At 41.0% G+C, this 20,597-nt stretch overlaps 1 protein-coding gene across 1 annotated transcript in view; it reads right to left on the bottom strand.

Annotated features, from left to right (window-relative positions):
• The window catches only part of GLRB (glycine receptor beta), a 216,756-nt gene that overhangs the window by 92,384 nt on the left and 103,775 nt on the right, over window positions 1-20,597 (bottom strand). Inside the window, exons 7-8 of the mRNA XM_032955146.2 lie at window positions 6,149-6,231; window positions 5,237-5,377 (exon numbers count right to left, since the gene is read on the bottom strand). Of these exons, the coding sequence (XP_032811037.2) occupies window positions 5,237-5,377; window positions 6,149-6,231 (224 nt within the window). The remainder of the gene's footprint in view (window positions 1-5,236; window positions 5,378-6,148; window positions 6,232-20,597) is intronic.

Here is a 20,597-nt window from a genome sequence, read left to right as displayed (position 1 = left end):
GGCTATAGCAACCCAAGAACACATTTTTTTCTACAACTGATCAATGTTAACATCAAATTCTAAACCAATCTTACCCGGTAACATTGTCCATTGCTATACGTTTCTTCCATAATAGAGGTTTTTTGGGTTAGATAGCGGAAATATATGAATGTGTCGTTAAAACCTGCCACCACCCGACACAGCCAACTAGCAAGGGTTGTCATGTAAACAGAACATGCCAATTCATCACTAGTACAGCACACCGGTGTATTGGAGAGCCAAGCCACACCATTTACAATCTGAGTATGACGTTTCACCAGTAATTACAACTAGCTTCATTCAGGAAAACATGACTTGCCCCTCCACTCCTGAGTCATATTTAAACAACCTTCAGATGTTTTTATTCTTGTATTCCATTGACTATTCCTAATTTTAAGCTTTCGTGACTTAAGGAATCCATATTCTTTGGTTCTTTCGGTAAAGTCACGTAGGTGTAAAATTAAATAAATCACGATGTTTCGGGCGCAACACAAGCGTCTGTCATCAGGTGGGAAAGCATGGTCTGCTGCTGAGGCAGAGTGTTTTAAAAGGTTTGAAATGGGTGTAGCCCAAGGGTCATAAAGAAGTGGCCTGGGCTAGTGATGTTAATGTAAGAAATTAGCATGTAACTGTAAGATAGGAGAGTGGCCTCCTCGACGAGGGAGTGCAACCCAACAGGTGCAATCCAAAGGGCATGTGAGTATGAGAGTGCAATCCAAAGGACATGTGAGCATGAGAGTGCAATCCAAAGGCATGAGAGTGCAATGCAAAGGACACGTGAGCATGAGAGATTTCTAAGAGAGAGAGAGAGGAATAGAGAGAGAGACACACAGATAATCGGAAATAACAGCTGACATAGGCAGGTAGGATGGAAACATCACAGTTAGTTAAGACTTTACCTGGTTAATAACATCCTTCCAAAGATTGCTAAGTTTGTACCCATCCTCTCGGTTGAAATTGTGTCTGTGTTTATATATCTGGATGGCTTCATGAACAAATCTCTGAAGGTAGCCGGTAGGTTTGCAGATTACCTCCGTCTTGGAAAATTCAATTTCGTGCCGCCCACATCACGCTTCTCTGACCTGCCTCCAAAGTAAAGCCAACAACTTTTTCCCGAGATCCTGTTCCAACTTCTCTGGTTGCATTACTTGTTCATGTAATTTGTCCCCCAGTCGTATCTATAATGACTGAATTAACACTGGTGTCGTGCCCAATGCTTTTAAAATTGGCCGTCGTTATTCCATTACGTCTGAAAACAAAACTGACCCCTGAAAGTCAAGCAATTTATAGACTAATGTCGAACATATCGTTGCCCAAAAGTTTTGAGCATGGTGTTGCTCAGCAGATAAAATAGCATCTTTCAGAATTTAATTGTTTGAGCCATTTCAGTCGAGATTTAGAACAATTTATCGTACAGAAAAAGCACTTGTCAAGTTTGTCAATTATAATTTATTCATGATTGCCGAATATGGTGCCCTAGCCATCTTGGATCTTCGTGCTGCTTTCGATACTGTTGATCGTTTTACTTTGCGAAATTGTCTTGAGACTTTAGTAGGCATCTCGGGTACTCCTCTCTTTTGGCTCATGTCATACTTGTCCAACAGGGAGCAGTTTGTCATAATGGGTGGTTTAGTGTCCTCTCGGTGGTTCCTCAGGACTCAATTTGGGGCCTTTGTTATTCAGGCTGTAGATGCTACTGCTTGGCCAAAGTTTTCTTCGACATAGCTTAAATTAAACTTTCATGCTGATGACTCACATATTTATCTTAAGACTATGATGAATACCAAAGTAGCAGCTTCCGTACTCTTGTCTTGCTGAAGTAAAATCGTGGGTGCACCTAAACTTTCTTAAATTAAATTGTGATGCGACAGATTATGCTGTTGGGTTCTCCACATCAAGTGTGCAGATTTGATGGCTTTAGTGTGACCATAGACGGGACTGTAATTCGGTATTCCTCTGAGGTCAGAAACCTGGGTGTTATCTCAGACCCCAGTTTGACATTTGAGGCCCATGTACGCAATATTACCAAAATCTGTTTTTTTTAATGTAACATACAGTAGCTCGACTAAGACCTCATGCTGTCACTTCCTGATGCTGGAAGGTTGGTGCCTTGCCTTTATTTAATCAAGATTGAATTGTTAAAATGCTTTAATTGCTGGCATTTCTAAAAGTTTTTTATAATAGATTATAATATATTCAAAACTCAGCTGCCCGGGTTTTCACCAGCTCTAAATCAGGTGACCATATGACTCCTATTTCTTCCTCCCTGCGCTGGCTCACTGTAAAGTACAAGGACTTTAATATCCTTATTCTCACGTTCAAGGCCTCGAATGAGTTGTTTTCGAAATATCTAATCGATCTGCTTACGTTTTATATTCCACTACTCAAAACCTATATCTCCTGATTCTGGTCTTCTCATTATTCCAAAGACCAAAGTGTTCGATGGGAGATAGAGCTTTGTGCAGTCAGACTCTGCCAATGTGGAATTCCCTTCCTCGGTCCATTAGGGAATCTGAGTCTGTTACACTTTTTTTTTATTTGTGTATTACAAACTCTTTGGTTCTTTCGGTAAAGTGACGTAGGTATAACATAAAATAAATCACGACGTTTCGGGCGCAACACAAGTTGGGAAAGCATGGTCTGCTGCTGAGGCAGACTGTTTTAAGACTGTTTTAATATTATACCTACGTGACTTTTACCGAAAGAACCAAAGAGTGTGGATTCCTGCAGTCACGAAAGCTTCTAATCAAGATTGTGTATTACAATTCACCTGTTTTTACAACAGGCTTTCTTCGTAACTTATACTTCATGCAAAACGCTTCGAGGCCTTGTGAGAATTTAACTTTAGAAAAATAGTTTATTATTATCATCAGTGTGAATACTCCCACCACTTACAAAGGCGTCTGGCCAATGTAGGGTAAGTAGGCCAAATATCCTCAATAGTACCCTTTAGTGGAGGCTCGTCCGCCAGCAGTGGTGTGAGCAGGAAATTGAAGGATTGCGCCTTTACCTTTAAATGTTGGTGGGCCTTTCACAAGTAATGTAAAACAAATGTTTGTATGCAGTTAATAACGAATAAAAATAACAAAGTGGAAAATGTCGTTAAAACTACAAGCTGAAATAAGCCACCACCTATTCCAATTCCTGTGGAAATGTAAGATTAAAAAAAACATATTTTAGGTAAAAAAATGCATTGCCTTACATTCTCTGATTGGTATGGGGAGTGAGTGAGTCATTGCAAGAGCTCAGCGAGTGGTCGGATTGACTTCTCTTGAGTTTCAGTCGCAGATTTAAGGTCAACACCTCAGTCTGAGCAAAGTGACAGCCACTTTTTACGCAGAAATGTCAATCTTTACTTTTAAAAATGTCATTCACTAATTGATTTCACAAAAGTAATACTATAATTGTATCTTAAGTCTAGTTTTTGAAATATCTCTTTCTGCAATGCAGTCATCTGCTTACATCTCGTGCATGATTTAGTGAGGTATTTGGCCTCGAGTTATGAAGGCAGAAGTTATGTAAATCTCAGTAACATCAGAGCAAACATTTTTGAGCTCTTTTGCTCATGTAATAGCAATGTACGGGTATGAAACTTGGACTCTTATTAGAGAATAAAAACCTTTCCTCATAAAAAGAGCATGTGACACACATGGGAGGCCTGGAAAGAAGGACAGAGACAACGAATCAAGACTACCAAGCCATGTTAAAGACACGAAGCTGCAATGTTTCCAACAAATGACAAGCAATGATTGAGAGTTGCAGCAAAGCATGGTAGAGGGTTTCGGTGATTGGTCAGAAAATATGATCATATAGTAAAAATGTGTTATGAAATACTGGTACATGTGTTTTCAAGAACAGTGCTTATTTACTGATAGAATAACAATTATTTTCAGTTTGGCCTGGTGTCACCTGACTAGGCATGATGTTCCATCGTCACAGTGAGTGTTACGCTATGATGTCACTGTGACACTTTTGTAGGTGAAAACGAGATTAAGGAAAGGGGCAATGCCAACTGAAATGTTTTTACAAACAGCTTCGGGTGCAAGACATTCGATCTGGCCACTACGTCTTCGCCCATTTGTATTCTAAATTATTTGGGTAACTTATTACAGCCCTGAATGAACATCAGCTGTTCCATAATATGAGTGTGATCCAACAAATCATTGTAATACCAGCTGTCTCAGCACTAAACAAGCTTTGGATAAAATATAGTACCGTATTACATGTCGTAAATAATACCACCACTAACAACGTTATTGATAGTGTCTCTACATCGGTTGTAAATAAACGAGGACACAGCTTCTCAAGTTCTATTATTCAGTTTTAACAAAAATAAATGAACACAAGGCTCTGATAATGTTTTTTTTTTAATTGCAAAATCAATCAGGCATCTGCATTAGCTTCCGCAATGTGCCCTCGAGGTGCTTGCCAGCTTACGCACGGCCACAGGTAGAGGTGTGAAGATGCATAGATTAGTTCCCATGCTCATGACACGCGCCTCGAATCACGCATGAAAAGAATCAATTATGTTTTAATTGTAAACCTTGTATGTAATGAGTTCACGTAACCCCTGCCGCCACGAAAAAAAAATCAATCCTTGATTCGAATCACCACTCCCAAACCGTGACAATTCATCAAAGTGCGAAAGGGGGAAGGATCACTACGTGCGTCCTGTCTCGTGCTCTGTAGCATGTTCAAGTCGAGGGGAAATTATTTACTCTTTACATATCTGGCTGTTGTTCGCTTTAAAATGCTTGCGCATTTCTGTGAAAATACAATATTCGCTCTGAATCGCTATCAACTTCATTCACCGATCAATAATAAGCTGTACTTCTAGGTGAGCAATTGACTCATGATTGACTGATGGGGGACGACAGCTCAGATGTTTCTTAATCTCCAATCAAAAATAACTTGTTGCATTCACTGGACTTTCTTTCCACTGTGAGATACGGTCTGTACACATTTGTGAATAACTTTTCAATTATTGCCTTATTTGTGGAAACGAATTGACGACGATGCCTCACTTTCCTTCCCCCGCAACTCCGATTAGCATGGTTGGCTAAGAAGTTCAGCATGCATACGCAAGCACACGCTGCTTAGCATGATGTCCAGCAGCCACAACAACTCTCACCTTGGTTTTGTATTAATTTGACAATCAAGAGGCAATGCATTGCCACGCGATGCCCTTGGCACTGCATTCTTCCCACGGCGCTCCCACCTGTTCCCTGGTAGAACTTGGTGCAGTTCCCGTACTCGATGTTGTCAGTGCCGACATCGAACTGGGGGAGGGCGACCTGGTCCATCTGCACGGGGTCTCCCGGCTCCCAGATGAACCGCAGGTCATCCGTGGTGTAGCCAACTGCAACGGGAGATCGCGTTGTTCGCTCGGAAGTGTCTCTAATGCTCTCATTAATCAATCTACCTATGAGTTCAGTGACCTGTTTAATTGGTGTGTACTACTCTATGATGTACGGTTCAGAAATATGGGCAATTTACGAAGAAAATGGAATAGCACTTAAAACAGTGCGCTGAACAGCACGGTGAGACGCACGCATGGAATCACATCGAGAGATGTGGCGAGGAACACATGGATTGGAGAAATAGGTGCAGGTTAACGACCTTCTTCAAACCGTTAACACAGTAAGTGGGCTTGCACAGGGCATCTCGCTGGAACGAGATGATGGACGATGGTTAATAATAACAATAGAGCCAGGGGATGCAACGCATCGGTGAGGACACGGAGTCAACTCCTTGCTCCTGTTTACATCCAGGCTCAAGGCCTTCCTCGTCTCCTCCGCGTACTGACTGACCGCCTCTTTTGGCTTATAAAATAATAAATGATGCATTCCTCATTTCCCCAGGGTTGTCCAATTGCTCGCGTCTCACTGCTTTGTACAGCATTTTCAGATGCGGATGCATGTATACGCTATATAAATGCAAATTGCATTGTGTGTGCTCGCAAAATGGCGATGTTGAGATAGTGTCCTGGCGGAGTGTGGTGAAATTGAAAGGAGGGAATGGGGGAAGAGCTGGCCGAAATTTCCAACAGAACGTGTCGAACAATAACAATAATGATAATAACAACAACACAGAACATGATTGTGATGGATAAAGAGGGCAGAAAACTTACAGCTCTCAAGCTGCATCTTGCAGCGCTGTGTGTCCATTGGAAAGAGGGTGAGGTCCAGAGGACAGGACAGGGTCAGAGACAATCTGTAATAAGAGAATAGGCAAAGCATAACGGCTTTTGATTAGAATCATATTCACCCACAGCCCTGAAACATTTGTAGGCATAATGAGAAGGTATTCTTAATAATAAGCAGCTTCTTAAAGTACTGAAGGGTGACAAAGTAGGAGGTCCACCCCTGATCTGTTCAGCTGTACCCCTGTCTCTTCAACTGCTTGTCCAGGTTCAAATGTGTGCTATTACCTCCAGATTTGCTATGAGTCACGTAATTGTACAATATGACCGGCATGGTAAAGTACACTCAGACAGTTCCCCGTAACTAACATGGCATGGAGAGACTTTCATTCAGTGGTGGATTGACAAAGGGCTGCAAAATTATGATACACATCCATAGTTTTCAACTGCAAATACTCACATAAAATACTCTCAGCGTTTTTTTTCATCGTCGCAACAGCGGATTTTGGCTGGCCATCATACAAGGACGGTCACCGTTGCTCGCTTCTGCAGTCGACTGGAATGCTCTTTCTTCCGATATCAGAAAAAAAAACACTGGTGCTGTGCACTCTTAAGTCTGAATTGAAAACGAATTTCTCTAGACCTGCTTTTTGTGTTTAGTTTGTTGTCCTTAGTATAACTGGCTGCTTATGGTGCGAAATAAGTTCAACATACATACATACTTGTGCTTCTCATATCCTCTTCTGAAAAATGCCTTACATGGTACAACAAAATAGAGCTTCCGAAAATCTTCACATCCCAAAATTAAGCTCATGGGATAGATTCCATATTGTGATATAGCTTGTGTGACACCCTAATCCGGAACTTGCATATTGACGCAGGTTGACAATTGCACCACAGGAAAAAGTCTGATGGAATCAAGTATTTGATTGCACGATTTAAAATAACTATGCCACATATTTTGGGGATTTTAGTAAAATGAAGCATTATGCTGGTTTTGGCGTCTAGATACATTCCAATGAATTTAATGTAAAGGAAGATAAAAATAGGGAATATTTTTGGTTATGTCAAAGTCACAGTAGCACCCGGCTAAAATGGGATACTATGACACCGATGATTGCTGGCGTGGGATACCAACAGTTGACTTATGACCAAGCACTGAGAGACCGAGTTGGTCGCTGGCCGAGAGTTTAACTTGAAACTCTCAACTGTGAGTCGAATGTTGTAACCAGAGAGCCCGTTACTTTTAAATGAGAGCGTGTGGTGTGGGTACTTCCACTTCTTCCAAGACATCTGGCCAGGAAGAAGAATAGCCCAGAATTGCTCCTAAAGGGGTACTCTAGAATACCCTTCAGCCAGTTGTGGCATGAGCAAACAATTAAGGCTGTGTGAAGCAAATGGAGGCCCAGGACTGGTTCAAAAATCACTTTCATCTGATGTCAGCCAAGGCTGGAAATCAAGTACAGGTTTGTAGTGTAAATTAAGCCAGGTTTGTAGTGCATTGTGAGGACCACTGTTCCCCCCCACCAAATGCACATACAAATTGTACAGGTATTCTTGAATCATTGTTCAAGCGTTCATATTATATGTGTTTAGTAATGACAGTGAATGGTGCATAACCATAATGCAATTGTTTTGCCTTATGGCCACAGTTTGCTGTATGGTCAATGCGTTCCACTTGCTGAGCACAACATTGGAAACACTTTATCACAAGCTTTCGAAATGCACATATCATCAAGGCCTTTAATACAATCAGTAAATCCTATTTTCATAGACAGGTTTTAGATGAAGTGTTAAGCATGGTTCACTACTATACCTTTAAACATTATTTTCATGTTGTCAGTTTAATTACATTCATTTGTCTGCATTACTGCATTCAATCCAACACTCAAAACATTTAAACACTGTTATTTGCATTTGTGTTGACACACTGTGAGGAGATCTCTCAAAGATGAAACATGCTAATGGTATGCATTAATTTTGGTAGTGGAGCAGTGGTCCGGTGGTTAACTGCACTATGAACCCGATAACCTGGGTTTGACTCCCAGCCGTGGTGAACATCTGTGGTGAGTGATATCTAAACTAGTTTTGAGCTCCTATGACCCCCACTCATCACCAATTTCACTTATCAGTCAAGTGAAGTATGGTCAAGCAACCCCTACAAGAGACGTGGCATGGTGAGGGCTTCATCCAGCAGTGGATTGACATAGGGCTGTAAGGTAAAATATTTGTTGTTAAGAGTGCAGTTCTGTCATTGACATTCTTGCCATTAATGTGCTAATTGACTCTTGTTAAAGCATGGCCATCACACAGCATAGGGTGTGCTTAGCCATTCTATAGACTTAAAATGTTGCGTGTGAAGAAAAAATATGAGTTTTCTACAGATAGCACCGTTTCCTGATACACAAAATAAATTCATACAGGACTTAAAAACGTATAAGGAATTGGCTCAAAGTCTCAAAATTTGGACCAGAACAGACTGCTGAGTGTTAGAATGTCTTAGATTAACAAAGACAGTATAGGAATGGTTAATTATATCAAATACATATATTTACTCTTTTATTTGTTATCCAATACATCGCGAGATGTCACTGTGTAGTGCCGGCCCTAGAGAGGCAGGGCGTGCAGTGTAACGACATCGCGGATACCACTATGGTGTGGGTATAGTACCGGCCCTAGAGGGGCTCGGTGAGCGCTGATTGATAGCGCTGGATGGCACCACGCTTGGCGTGCAGTGCCGGCTCTACAGGATAGTGTGTGGGAGTTCCATCCGTAGGAATGAGGTGACTAAAGGCCAAGGCACTCAGGTTAATCCGAGAGGACACGTGACCAGTTAAGTCTACAAAGAGACCCCAAGTGGGGGCTAGGGGTGGTCACGTTGCCAGGGTCCAGATCCTGCTCGAGGATTCTGGAAGGCGGTCATGGCCAAGGGCGGAGCCAGCCACGCTGCAGAGAATATAAGCCGGGTCCCCCAGAGGGACCGTTGTTGTTACTCTTTGGTTCTATTCGGTAAAGTCATGTAGGTAAAACAAATAAAACAACAAAAATCACGACGTTTCCGCCACAACACAAGCAGCCTTCATCAGGTGAAGGGACCAGACTGTCTCGAGGACAGCGCTGGAGTGAACACAGCTATGCTCAGACCGCGACCTTTAAGCTGTGTGAGAGGAATCAAGGTGCCTTGACAAAGGAATTAGCATAAAAAATAGCATTTAATTGGCGGACTTAGGATGATGAAAGGTGAACATGTGCAGGTCGGCGAGGGGGGGAGGTGTGAAAAGGGACGAGAGGGGATGCTGCGAAAGTTTGGGGTACCACTACTTGAAAAAATATACTGTACCATTGAAAGTTAGTTTAATGTTTGGTTCGATTTAGAACATCTTTCCAATGGTTGCTTAATTTGAAACCATCTTCTCGGTTGAAATTGTGTCTGTATTTGTAAATCTGAATTGCCTCGTGAACAATCTCTGATAAAAACCCGTGGGATTGCAAAGAATCTTGGTATTGGAGAAAATTATATCGTGATCACCCACAGCGTTGTAACAGTGATCAGCTACGGCAGAAGAATTCGTTCTGCCGTGTTTCAAATCTGATTTGTGCTCGCGAATTCGGTCAGAGACATATCGCTTCGTCTCCCCAATATAGCAATCACCGCAGGTACAACTCAATTTGTAAACCCCGGGGTACTGTAAGTCACGAATGACATCCTTCATGGATGGGATCAGATCACGAATTTTGTGTACTGTATTGAACCGGACCTGGATCTTGTATTTGTTTATAATTTTGGAAATCTTTTTTTTAAGTGACGCCTGCTATATATGGTAGTGTGATGGTTTTGACAGGCGTATCAAGTGGTTGTTTCTGTATTGAGGGAGAGACAGCATGGCGGATGGTACGGTTAGAGTATCCATTCCTTTTGAGGGCCAGGTGTACATGTTTTAATTCACTGGTCAGGTGGTGTTGGTCCGAAATGCAATGAGCCCTATGGTATAAAGTTTTGATGAGAGAATTCTTTTGAGCTGGGTGGTGGTGGGAATCAGGTTTCAAGAAGGAATCTGTGTGGGTGGGTTTCTTGTAGACAGAATGCCCCAATGAGCCATCAGGTCTCCTCCTTTTATCAGAGATTTGTTCACGAGGCAATTCAGATTTACAAATACAGACACAATTTCAACCGAGAAGATGGTTTCAAATTAAGCAACCATTCTAAAGATGTTCTAAACCGAACCAAACATTAAACTAATTTTCAATGGTACAGTATATTTTATCAAGTAGTGGTACCCCAAACTTTTGCAGCATCCCCTCTCGTCCCTTTTCACACCTCCCCCCCTCGCCGACCTGCACATGTTCACCTTTCATCATGCTAAGTCCGCCAATTAAATGCTAATTTTAATGCTAATTCCTTTGTCAAGGCACCTTGATTCCTCTCACACAGCTTAAAGGTCGCGGTCTGAGCTTAGCTGTGTTCACTCCAGCGCTGTCCTCGAGACAGTCTGGTCCCTTCACCTGATGAAGGCTGCTTGTGTTGTGGCCGAAACGTCGTTATTTTTGTTGTTTTATTTTTTTACCTACGTGACTTTACCGAATAGAACCAAAGAGTATGGATCCTTGCAGTCACGAAAGCTTATGGTGCGAAAGAAGTTCAACATAGAACCGTTGTTGTTGTTCATCCTGAAGAAGCCTTCGTTTACGTTCTACGTTCTACCGAGTTTCCAACACGTGGACCTGGACGCGAGCTGTGGTCCCGGTCTGTAGTAGCTTGTTGCGTTGTAATTAGTATAGTTAGCCTGGTGGTCACCACCATAGATTGTTATTCTGTTAAGGGGCAGCTACCCCGTGTGTTGGTGTTAAGTAAATATGTTGCCTCCAAGAGTACGTCTGCGACTCAGTTGAACTCACTACACATGCATTACCCATTATATATTCTGTTTAATTACAGCTGGCGATGTACTACCTACCAACAAAACGTTTTAAGGCTAATGACTTACAACACTTTGTAAGGTTAATTGCAGTGTATGACTCGGTCATGCAATGTAATACAATGTAATAAATGACAGTCACACAATGTAGCAGTTAAAATAATAATGTATAATTCCAATTACAGTATTTCTCTTCAAACAGCCAACTTGTTTGTGTAGAGATAGCTGTTAATTTTAATCACATTTCCCAAAAATAAAAGGGATGCCGCCATGGTTGTAATGGTTAGCACAACAATTGCTGGTTCGATCTCCCAGCACAGCAGTTGAAACAATGGTGCAAATGTATCAAATCCACCCTCCCCCGTGTCTCTGTCCGCACTGCAGTGTAAATGTGTGCACTGCAGTTATCCAGTCGCCAGGTCACGTGTCGTGGAAATTCCACATTCCCAATAAGTGAATAAGTAAATCCATAGGCCAATTACTGTTAAGCATCCATCAAGTGTTGCTTACAAGGAGGTATTTGTTTTTCAGACCCTATAAGGATGTTTATAATTATGATTGTACCAATTGAGTATTCTCTGGCATTTGAGCTCCCTGTATCATAAATCGCAGTCTGGTTGTGTTTACTTACTGAGCTACATAAATATACCGGGGCCACCTGCTCTGGTAGCACAGTGAACATGTTTTCATTAATTGTGCACCTAGCCAGAGCTCTGAGCCCATCTCAGTGAAAGCCAGTGTTCCTGATCAACATTCTGCTTCTGCAATGTCTGAGCAGTACACTTATACTGTCAGCCCCTAACAGCAAGCAATTTACTGCCTCTCTCACCTCTTTGCTGCTCTTAGAGCTCAGTTGAAACAAATCAAGTGCAGCCAATTATAGGAACAGTTTTTTCTCCTTTTATTGCGGTCATCAATGCTGGCGCCAAGGCCATCAAACACTGCTTGTGGACACCTTCGTAGAAAGGGCAGATCGCATTCATTTGAGAATTTGTACACTCAAGTCTGTGAGCCTCGGATCAGAGGCATGAAAGTGCACTACCACGGACAATAGCCAAATGAACTAAACCATTCATATCCGTTGTGCCTCTCCAGTGTGCTTTTCATAGAGGAAGCCTGTAGCCAATTACATTTCTGTTACGCCATATCAAGGTGGATTTGAAGTGTTCCATTGTTTTTTTTAATGGACATTCGAGGTAAAGAGTATTTGAGGCCAAACAATTGTAATTTGTATGTCACTCACCCTGAAGCTGGAAATTACGTTGCGGGATTGGGGGGACTTGTACAGAATTGCCTTTCATATTTTCTGCTCAAATTGTCAGTTGATAAAGGTCAGCATTACAGAAGTCCAAGTGATGATTGACTGATGTTAAAGCCTCTCTCTAGAGCTCCTTTACGGACTCAATATTCACACTATTTTCTGTCAAATCTTTTGCAAACTCTCTGCTTGCCCCACTGAGATAAAGTTCTTAATAACACGCGACCTTGTGTATTGAAATGGGTCCAGCGATTATATTCATTTTGATTATTAATTCCCTGCGTTATGAGCACGGTTGGCTGTGTACGGTGCGAAACAAGTTAAACATACATACGAAAGGTGAATGTAACTCAAAATACCCCTAGATGGCATTTAGCATTATCTATCAGACACCTTGCAAGATAATTAATTTATGTCTTTGATGGTGGATTTTTTTTTGCTGGCACATTGTAACCCCAATTAGGTGATGACGGTGAAAAGGCACACATTGTTCTTCATTTTCGAGTGCACAAACATATTTAAAATGGCAAACACAAGACAGAAAAGAAAGTAGCATGAAAATGTGAGACTGAATAATTATGTGCTTGATGACAGTGAAAAGGCACACATTGTTCTTCATCTTCAAATGCACAAACGTATTAAAAATGGCAAATAAAAGAGAGAAAGAAAGTAGCATGAAAATGTGAGACTAAATAATTAAGGACTTAATATACAAGCGTGTCAGCAAATCAGTGAGTTGCTGTGTATGTGTGCAATGATTATATATAACTGCTGTATACCCATCCTGCTATCTCAATCAGCAAATGTATTTCCCATCAATTAAATTCAAACCCAAATGCATCACGGTGGTAACTAGAGATTTAAGCTGTTATAAAAATAAATCATGTACATTTAACAATTAATGATGAAATTATACAGACACATTTAAGTAAACATTTCAACACCAGGAAACCTGAGACTGTGAATAAAAAAAACATCGGATAATACAGCACAAAAATTAATTTCAACCACGATATTACAATGTGCCAGGCTCACGATGCACTCTCATTCTGAGTTCAGAAGTACTTTGCAAATTACTACAAATCACAAGGGCACTACAGAAACTACGTGTTTAAAATATGGCAGCTGTTCAATTGCAAAATTACTTTGAACAGGATCTGAAGCTAGATGATGTACCTGCATGAAGACATCAGAGAGAGTTGGTGGCCAGGTGGCTTACTGGGGTAATGCCATGTTAGATCACTGAGCTGCCAACATGTCAGATGAACGAGATGCTGGGTTCTTTTTATGTGATTACACTCACGCTATCAGCATAATCTCATTTGAATAACAATCCACTTAGTGATGTTGCAGAGCAGTGCACCTCATGTGTCAAAGAAAGGCTTAAGGAGAGATATTAATAACGTGATTCAAGTGGCCTTTTCATCCTGTACACAATCGGGGTCATATTTTCACACACTGCTACGACATTATTGTAAAATCACAGTCAAACTATTATGTTATGAAGGCCAATCAGTTCAAAAAACAATGCAAAGATTATCAGAGCATGTTTGTTTGCACCTTTTGCCACAAGTAAGTGTGGTTAGTGCACACTCGATGCCTTTCATCTTAACATCTTATAATAATTGTTTTTTTACCCTTTTATCTGGCAACAAAACTGACACCTTTTTTTATAAGGAGTCATGTTTGCATTGACCACAATACCTGCGGTCGGAATTCAAACAAAAAACATAACTCTGATAATGTATGCACTGTCCTTGAAATTGATTGGTCCACACCCGAGACAGCTTTCCTTAGAGCCTAGTCTCACATGATGTTGGACCATATGACGCCAAAAGGCGCATAACTCAAAGACAATGCACCATCAGAGTATGAGAGCTCGGGGTAAACATTTACACCATTGGAACCTCCTTTGCCAGTATCAAAAAAAGATCATTGTTTTTTACCCTTTTATCTGGCAACAAAACTGACACCTTTTTTACAAGGAGTCATGTTTGCAATGACCACAATACCTGCGGTCGGAATGCAAACAAAAAACATAACTCTGATAATGTATGCACTGTCCTTGAAATTGATTGTTTTATTGCCGGAAAAAGTAACACCTATCCTCTTTTTTTATCATTTTGGATACTGGTAAAAAGGTCCCATAGATGTAACTAACTGTTCGACCTGAGCTATAAGTATTCTGATACTTGCATTGTCTTTGTAAAGTTCTCCTTTTGGCGTTATCTGGTCTAACATTGGTGAGAAAAGGCCATAAAGAAGGCTGTCTCTGGAGTAGACCAATCAGTTTCAAAGACAATGCATATATTATCAGAGAATGTCTGTTTGCATATTTTGCCACACCTATGGGTGGCTAATGCGGACTAGATGTCTTGCAAAAGGTATATATTTGGTGTTTGAACATCTAAACACCTGTTTTATTGCCAGACACGGTAAAACCCATGCTTTTTTCATCATTTTGGATACTGGTAAAAAGGTTCCAGATATGATTTTCTCTGGCAGATAGTGGTGACCATGCTGAGACCATCTACTTGCTACCCTTCAGCACGTGATATATTTATGTTGGGTTGCTCAGATCTGAATCCGATAAAAACCTGGGTTGTAATCCAGATTTCAGCTATGCGTGATTAAAACGGGTTTAGACTTGATTCGAAGCTTTCGTGACTGCAGGAATTACTCTTTGGTTTTTTCGGTAAAGTCATGTATAAATAAGAAAAAATAAAATAACATAATAGCGTACGACGTTTCGGTTGCAACACAAGCAGCCATCATCAGGTACAGAAGAGCTAAAATTATGAGAGAGAGGAAACACATAACCCCAGATGTATATACAGACACCCAAGTAGGGGGAACTAACACACATACAACAGGGGACACAGAGAGAGAATCACACCAAACAAACAGGGTTTAGCAAAATTTGGAAACCATATAAAGCAACACAGACGGTCGGCCAAAACACAATTAACGCATAGTCTGGTTGATTACGCTATTTCAAACATTGCTAAATTGCAGGTTAAGTATGAAATTTTAAAATATAGACTGCACACATAGACATCCAAGCAGAGCGGACCAGCACAGAGTGAAGTTGCCTTAAATAGGCAGAGAAGGTAAGGCTGAGAGACAATGGGACAAATTAGCAAGAGGTATGTATGGAGCAAAGGGGGACGCGGAAAGTGCGGAGCAGCAGCACACACTCGGAAACACCAAGGCCCACACACAGGCAGAGAAAGCACAGAGACACAAATCCAAGCCAAGACACAAAGGCAGATACACAAGCAGAGACAACACAAAGACACAGACCTCATACCTCCCCGTAGAGGTGGTTTAGACTTGATTCGAAGCTTTCGTGACTGCAGGAATTACTCTTTGGTTTTTTCGGTAAAGTCACGTATAAATAAGAAATAATAAAATAACGTACGACGTTTCGGTTGCAACACAAGCAGCCATCATCAGGTACAGATTTTAGCTCTTCTGTACCTGTTGATGGCTGCTTGTATTGCAACCGAAACGTCGTACGCTATTATGTTATTTTATTATTTCTTATTTATACGTGACTTTACCGAAAAACCAAAGAGTAATTCCTGCAGTCACGAAAGCTTCGAATCAAGTCTAAACCACCTCTACGGGGAGGTATGAGGTCTGTCTTTGTGTTGTCTCTGCTTGTGTATCTGCCTTTGTGTCTTGGCTTGGATTTGTGTCTCTGTGCTGTCTCTGCCTGTGTGTGGGCCTTGGTGTTTCCGAGTGTGTGCTGCTGCTCCGCACTTTCCGCGTCCCCCTTTGCTCCATACATACCTCATGCTAATTTGTCCCATTGTCTCTCAGCCTTACCTTCTCTGCCTATTTAAGGCAACTTCACTCTGTGCTGGTCCGCTCTGCTTGGATGTCTATGTGTGCGGTCTGTATTTTAAAATGTCATACTTAACTTGCAATTTAGCAATCTTTGAAATAGCGTAATCAACCAGACTATGCGTTAATTGTGTTTTGACCGACCGTCTGTGTTCCTTTATATGGTTTCCAAATTTTGCTAAACCCTGTTTGTTTGGTGTAATTCTCTCTCTGTGTCCCCTGTTGTACCTGTGTTAGTTCCTCCTACTTGGGTGTCTGTATATACATCTGGGGTTATGTGTTTCCTCTCTCTCGTAATTTTAGCTCTTCTGTACCTGATGATGGCTGCTTGTGTTGCAACCGAAACGTCGTACGCTATTATGTTATTTTATTATTTCTTATTTATACGTGATTTTACCAAAAAAACCAAAGAGTAAAACGGGTTTCTTAATGCAAGTGAACTGATGATGGTAATACACTTTCGTTGACTTCACACAAACCACGCAAAAATCCTTTAAAATTATCTTTGTCAATTTAGTTAGCATAACTGAGCTCTGAGGATTAAATATGTATGACTGGTTGCCATGAATATACCATATTGCATATCATATAGTGCCGAAACGAGGCGTATTTAACGTTACTCTAGAAGTAGTTTTTGGACATTAACTCATGTCATCAAGTATGTAATCAAATCTTATTTAATACATTCTCAGACACAGAATGTTGCACTACTTGCTGTTATAGTTCTAAATAGAAATGTCTTTCATCTCATGCACCACATTTGTGATATAATTGGAATTTAATCGAGGAAGAAAACTGCATAGAATGGTTATGTTATCAACAATTCAGCATCCATACATTTAGTGGGTTTGCCAGCTTAAGTTGGCATTTCTTCTCCGATTTTAGTGGCAGTAACGGGCCGCCTATATGTTGAACCCACTATATCTACTCAGGCTGGTCTAGCGGGAAGCATACCATGAGATCAGCAATGCAGCCATTTAGAATACATCGTGAGGAATACATTTTCAGACAGAACCCGGTTTTCACAGATGTACAGTATGCATTTACTCAGCCAATCATGCAAAAGACAAAGATCTCCGGTATAGCCTTAATCGACTTTTGGAACAAGTGCTATTAGTGAGCACCTACGAAGGCCAGCATGGCACACGAGGGGGTGGGTGGCCAGCACCATGCCCGGCTGCCTTTGTCTCCTTATTGGCGATGATTACACACTGCACCAGACACTCATTTGAAGCTGAGTCGACCCAAGGGAGGCCCAGGACTGATTCAGATTATTGCCACTGGTGTTGGCAGTGAGCAGGGATTGAACTCGGTAGCTGGGTTTGTAGTGCAGTATGCTAACCACTACACTATCACTCCCCGCAGTCAATCATGTCCACACATACACACAAACGCAGGAGAGTGTAAGGCTATACTTCAACGTTTTAAACAATGCCACCTCGGGTTCAGTACTAATATATAAACACCCAGGTCTGTGATTGTCATTCTGTGACTAACGCGGTACGGATTGGTTGAAGTGTATCACGTGACTGGGACCAAGCAGCCAACCAACGCTTGGCGGGGCTATAGACGGGCGGGTGAAAGTCTGCATCGAACCAAAACCCCAGCAAGGCCATCTACTTAACGACGAGAGGAAATTCACACGAAATGTCGTTTTAAATTAAGTATTCCAGATGTTAAATGATATAAGCTTTTAATGAAGAAATACAATTATATAATTCAAAACATAATACAATTCAAAATATGTTTCATTTTAAAACTTCAAAACGGAGCATCGGGTGCTTGCGTGAACGCGTCGTTCGTGTGCAATTTTTTTAGTGACATTCCTGGCCGTAAATGGTTGTAAGGGGGCGCCAAAGGCGCCCCCGAACAACCCCTAGTTACTACTATAATGAGCCAAGAATATCTGTTTGTGTCCCACGCGTGACATCACTCCACATGCCGCACCACCCCCGTCATTAATATTCATGAGCGGGTGGATTTTTAGGTTCTTTGTAAGCCATCTGGCTACCATGAGAGATTCGTTCATGAGGCTATCCACATATACAAGCACAGAGACAATTTCAACCGAGAAGATGGATTCTGGCTTAGCAATCATTGGAAAGATTTGATAAACCATTTCAGGTCTTAATTGATTGTTCACGCTTACAGTGGCTTTCAGACAGCATACATTAATTTTTCGTCTCCCCCCTCCTCTTTTCATAACATAGAAGGACTCGTCCTTCTAAATAAACTGCCAAATCGCTGCGCGTGGCGCTGACGTTTTTATAAGTAAATAAGCCTTTGAAAATAAATAAATTAATGCAAACCGGCACACCTGATGACGACCGTTTGTGTTATGGTCGAAACGTCGTGAGAATTTTTTTTTATATATATTTTATTGTTTCCCTTCAACGTGACTTTACCGAAAGAGCTAAGATTATATTGAAGGTTAGTTACATACATTGCTAGTGACAAGAAGTGAGGTGTTTCATGACATAGTTTCGTGCAAGAATCACTGCCATTAATACAGTGCTACAGTGAACTGCAGTGAAGTGTTTGATGACTTCGTTTTCTGCCAGATTCACTGACATTAATACAGTGCTACAATTAAATACAGTGAAGTGTTTGATGACATACTTTTGTGCAAGATTCACTGCCATTAAATTTACATAAGATAAAATTATGTATACTCAATATTTTCGTAAATATTACAGCTTCTGTCCTAGGACAGACAAATAAGGTAGTTCATAATAACACATAAAAGTAGGTGGCAAAGCTATGAAAGAGTTTTGCATCTGCTACTGGTGCTTTAGTTAGATTGCGTAAAAAAAACCTGTATTATGGATGATATTGGTCGTTAAAGCCTACGTGTTAAACTGGTGCTTTAATGCTTGCAAACTAGATTCATATAACAAGGATTGTACAAAAACATTGTATCCACTTTGTTTGCATTGGATCATGAACGTTGTAATGATTCCTGGATGTATTAATCTCACACGTGCCATGGTTACTTACGCTACATTTATGCTTATGGTGAACCTGAAGAAGTGTTCAATATTTTCACAGTGAAAGGGGAACTGAAATTGAAATGTAAGCTTAACAGATTTCATCGCGTGAACCCCACCTCAAATTCTTGGTACCTGTGATTAACACACAATGACTCCCTATTTGCTGAACAGGAATGGATGTTAACTGCTCAGCATTCAAGGTTAAGAGGTGTTCACGGTCAATCTTGTTTATACCACCACACCTTGCTATCACTTCCTTCCTTTTGATAGAATACCCCAAGTGTATCAACATTAACACCCAACCTAAAGAGTCTGCTCGTGCAGGCTCACTCACACCATATGCATATTCCATCTTCATGCATAAATTACACTGTAGTACTTAGTAAACAATATTTAATTAATTGTGATTTAAAGCTTTCGTGACTGCAGGGATTCATATTCTTGGTTCTTTCGGTAAAGTCACGTAGAAGGGAAACAATAAAATAATAAAAATATAAAACAATACAATTCTCACGATGTTTCGACTGCAACACAAGCAATCATCATCAGGTGTGAAAACCACAGCAAGAAAATTTGAAAAAAGTGGCGGTTATTTTTAACGTTAGTACCACGGAGAGCGATTTAACAGTTTGTTCAGATGGACGAGTCCATCTATGTTCGAAAAAGAGGAGGGGGGAGACGAAAATAATGGATGCGATCTGAAAGCCACCATAAGCGTGAACAATCAATTTAGACCCGCAATGGTTTATCAAATCCTTCCAATGATTGCTAAGCCAGAATCCATCTTCTCGGTTGAAATTGTCTCTGTGGATAGCCTCATGAACGAATCGCTCATGGTAGCCAGATGGCTTGCAAAGAACCTCTGTCTTGGAGAAGTCAATGTCATGTGAGCCTACTAATTATAACAGTGATCTGCCACGGCCGATGTGTTGGTCCTACCGTGTTTTAGGTCTGCTTTGTGTTCACGAATGCGGTCCGATTGTCGTTTGGTTTCTCCAACGTAACTACTACCACATTACATAAAATCCGTGATCTGGTTCCGTCTGTAAAATATGTGATTCTGGACATACAGTACCCTGGCGTCTACAAACTAAGTTGCCTCTGTGGTAGTAGTTACATTGGAGAAACCAAACGACATGTCTCGGACCGCATTCGTGAACACAAAGCAGACCTAAACACGGTAGGACCAACACCTCGGCCATGGCAGATCACTGTTATAATTCAGTAGGCTCACATGACATTGATTTCTCCAAGACAGAGGTTCTTTGCAAGCCATCTGGCTACCATTAGAGATTTGTTCATGAGGCTATCCACATATACAAACACCGAGACAATTTCAACCGAGATGTATTCTGGCTTAGCAATCATTGGAAGGATTTGATACACCATTTCGGGTCTTAATTTATTGTTCACGCTTACGGTGG

The sequence above is a fragment of the Petromyzon marinus genome, chromosome 16, assembly GCF_048934315.1.
Source record: "Petromyzon marinus isolate PM22_M1 ecotype Great Lakes invasive population chromosome 16, UKy_Petmar_22M1.pri1.0, whole genome shotgun sequence".
Lineage (NCBI taxonomy): Eukaryota > Metazoa > Chordata > Hyperoartia > Petromyzontiformes > Petromyzontidae > Petromyzon > Petromyzon marinus.
Note: the sequence above shows the minus strand (reverse complement) of the source record. Positions and strands in the feature narration are given on the sequence as shown.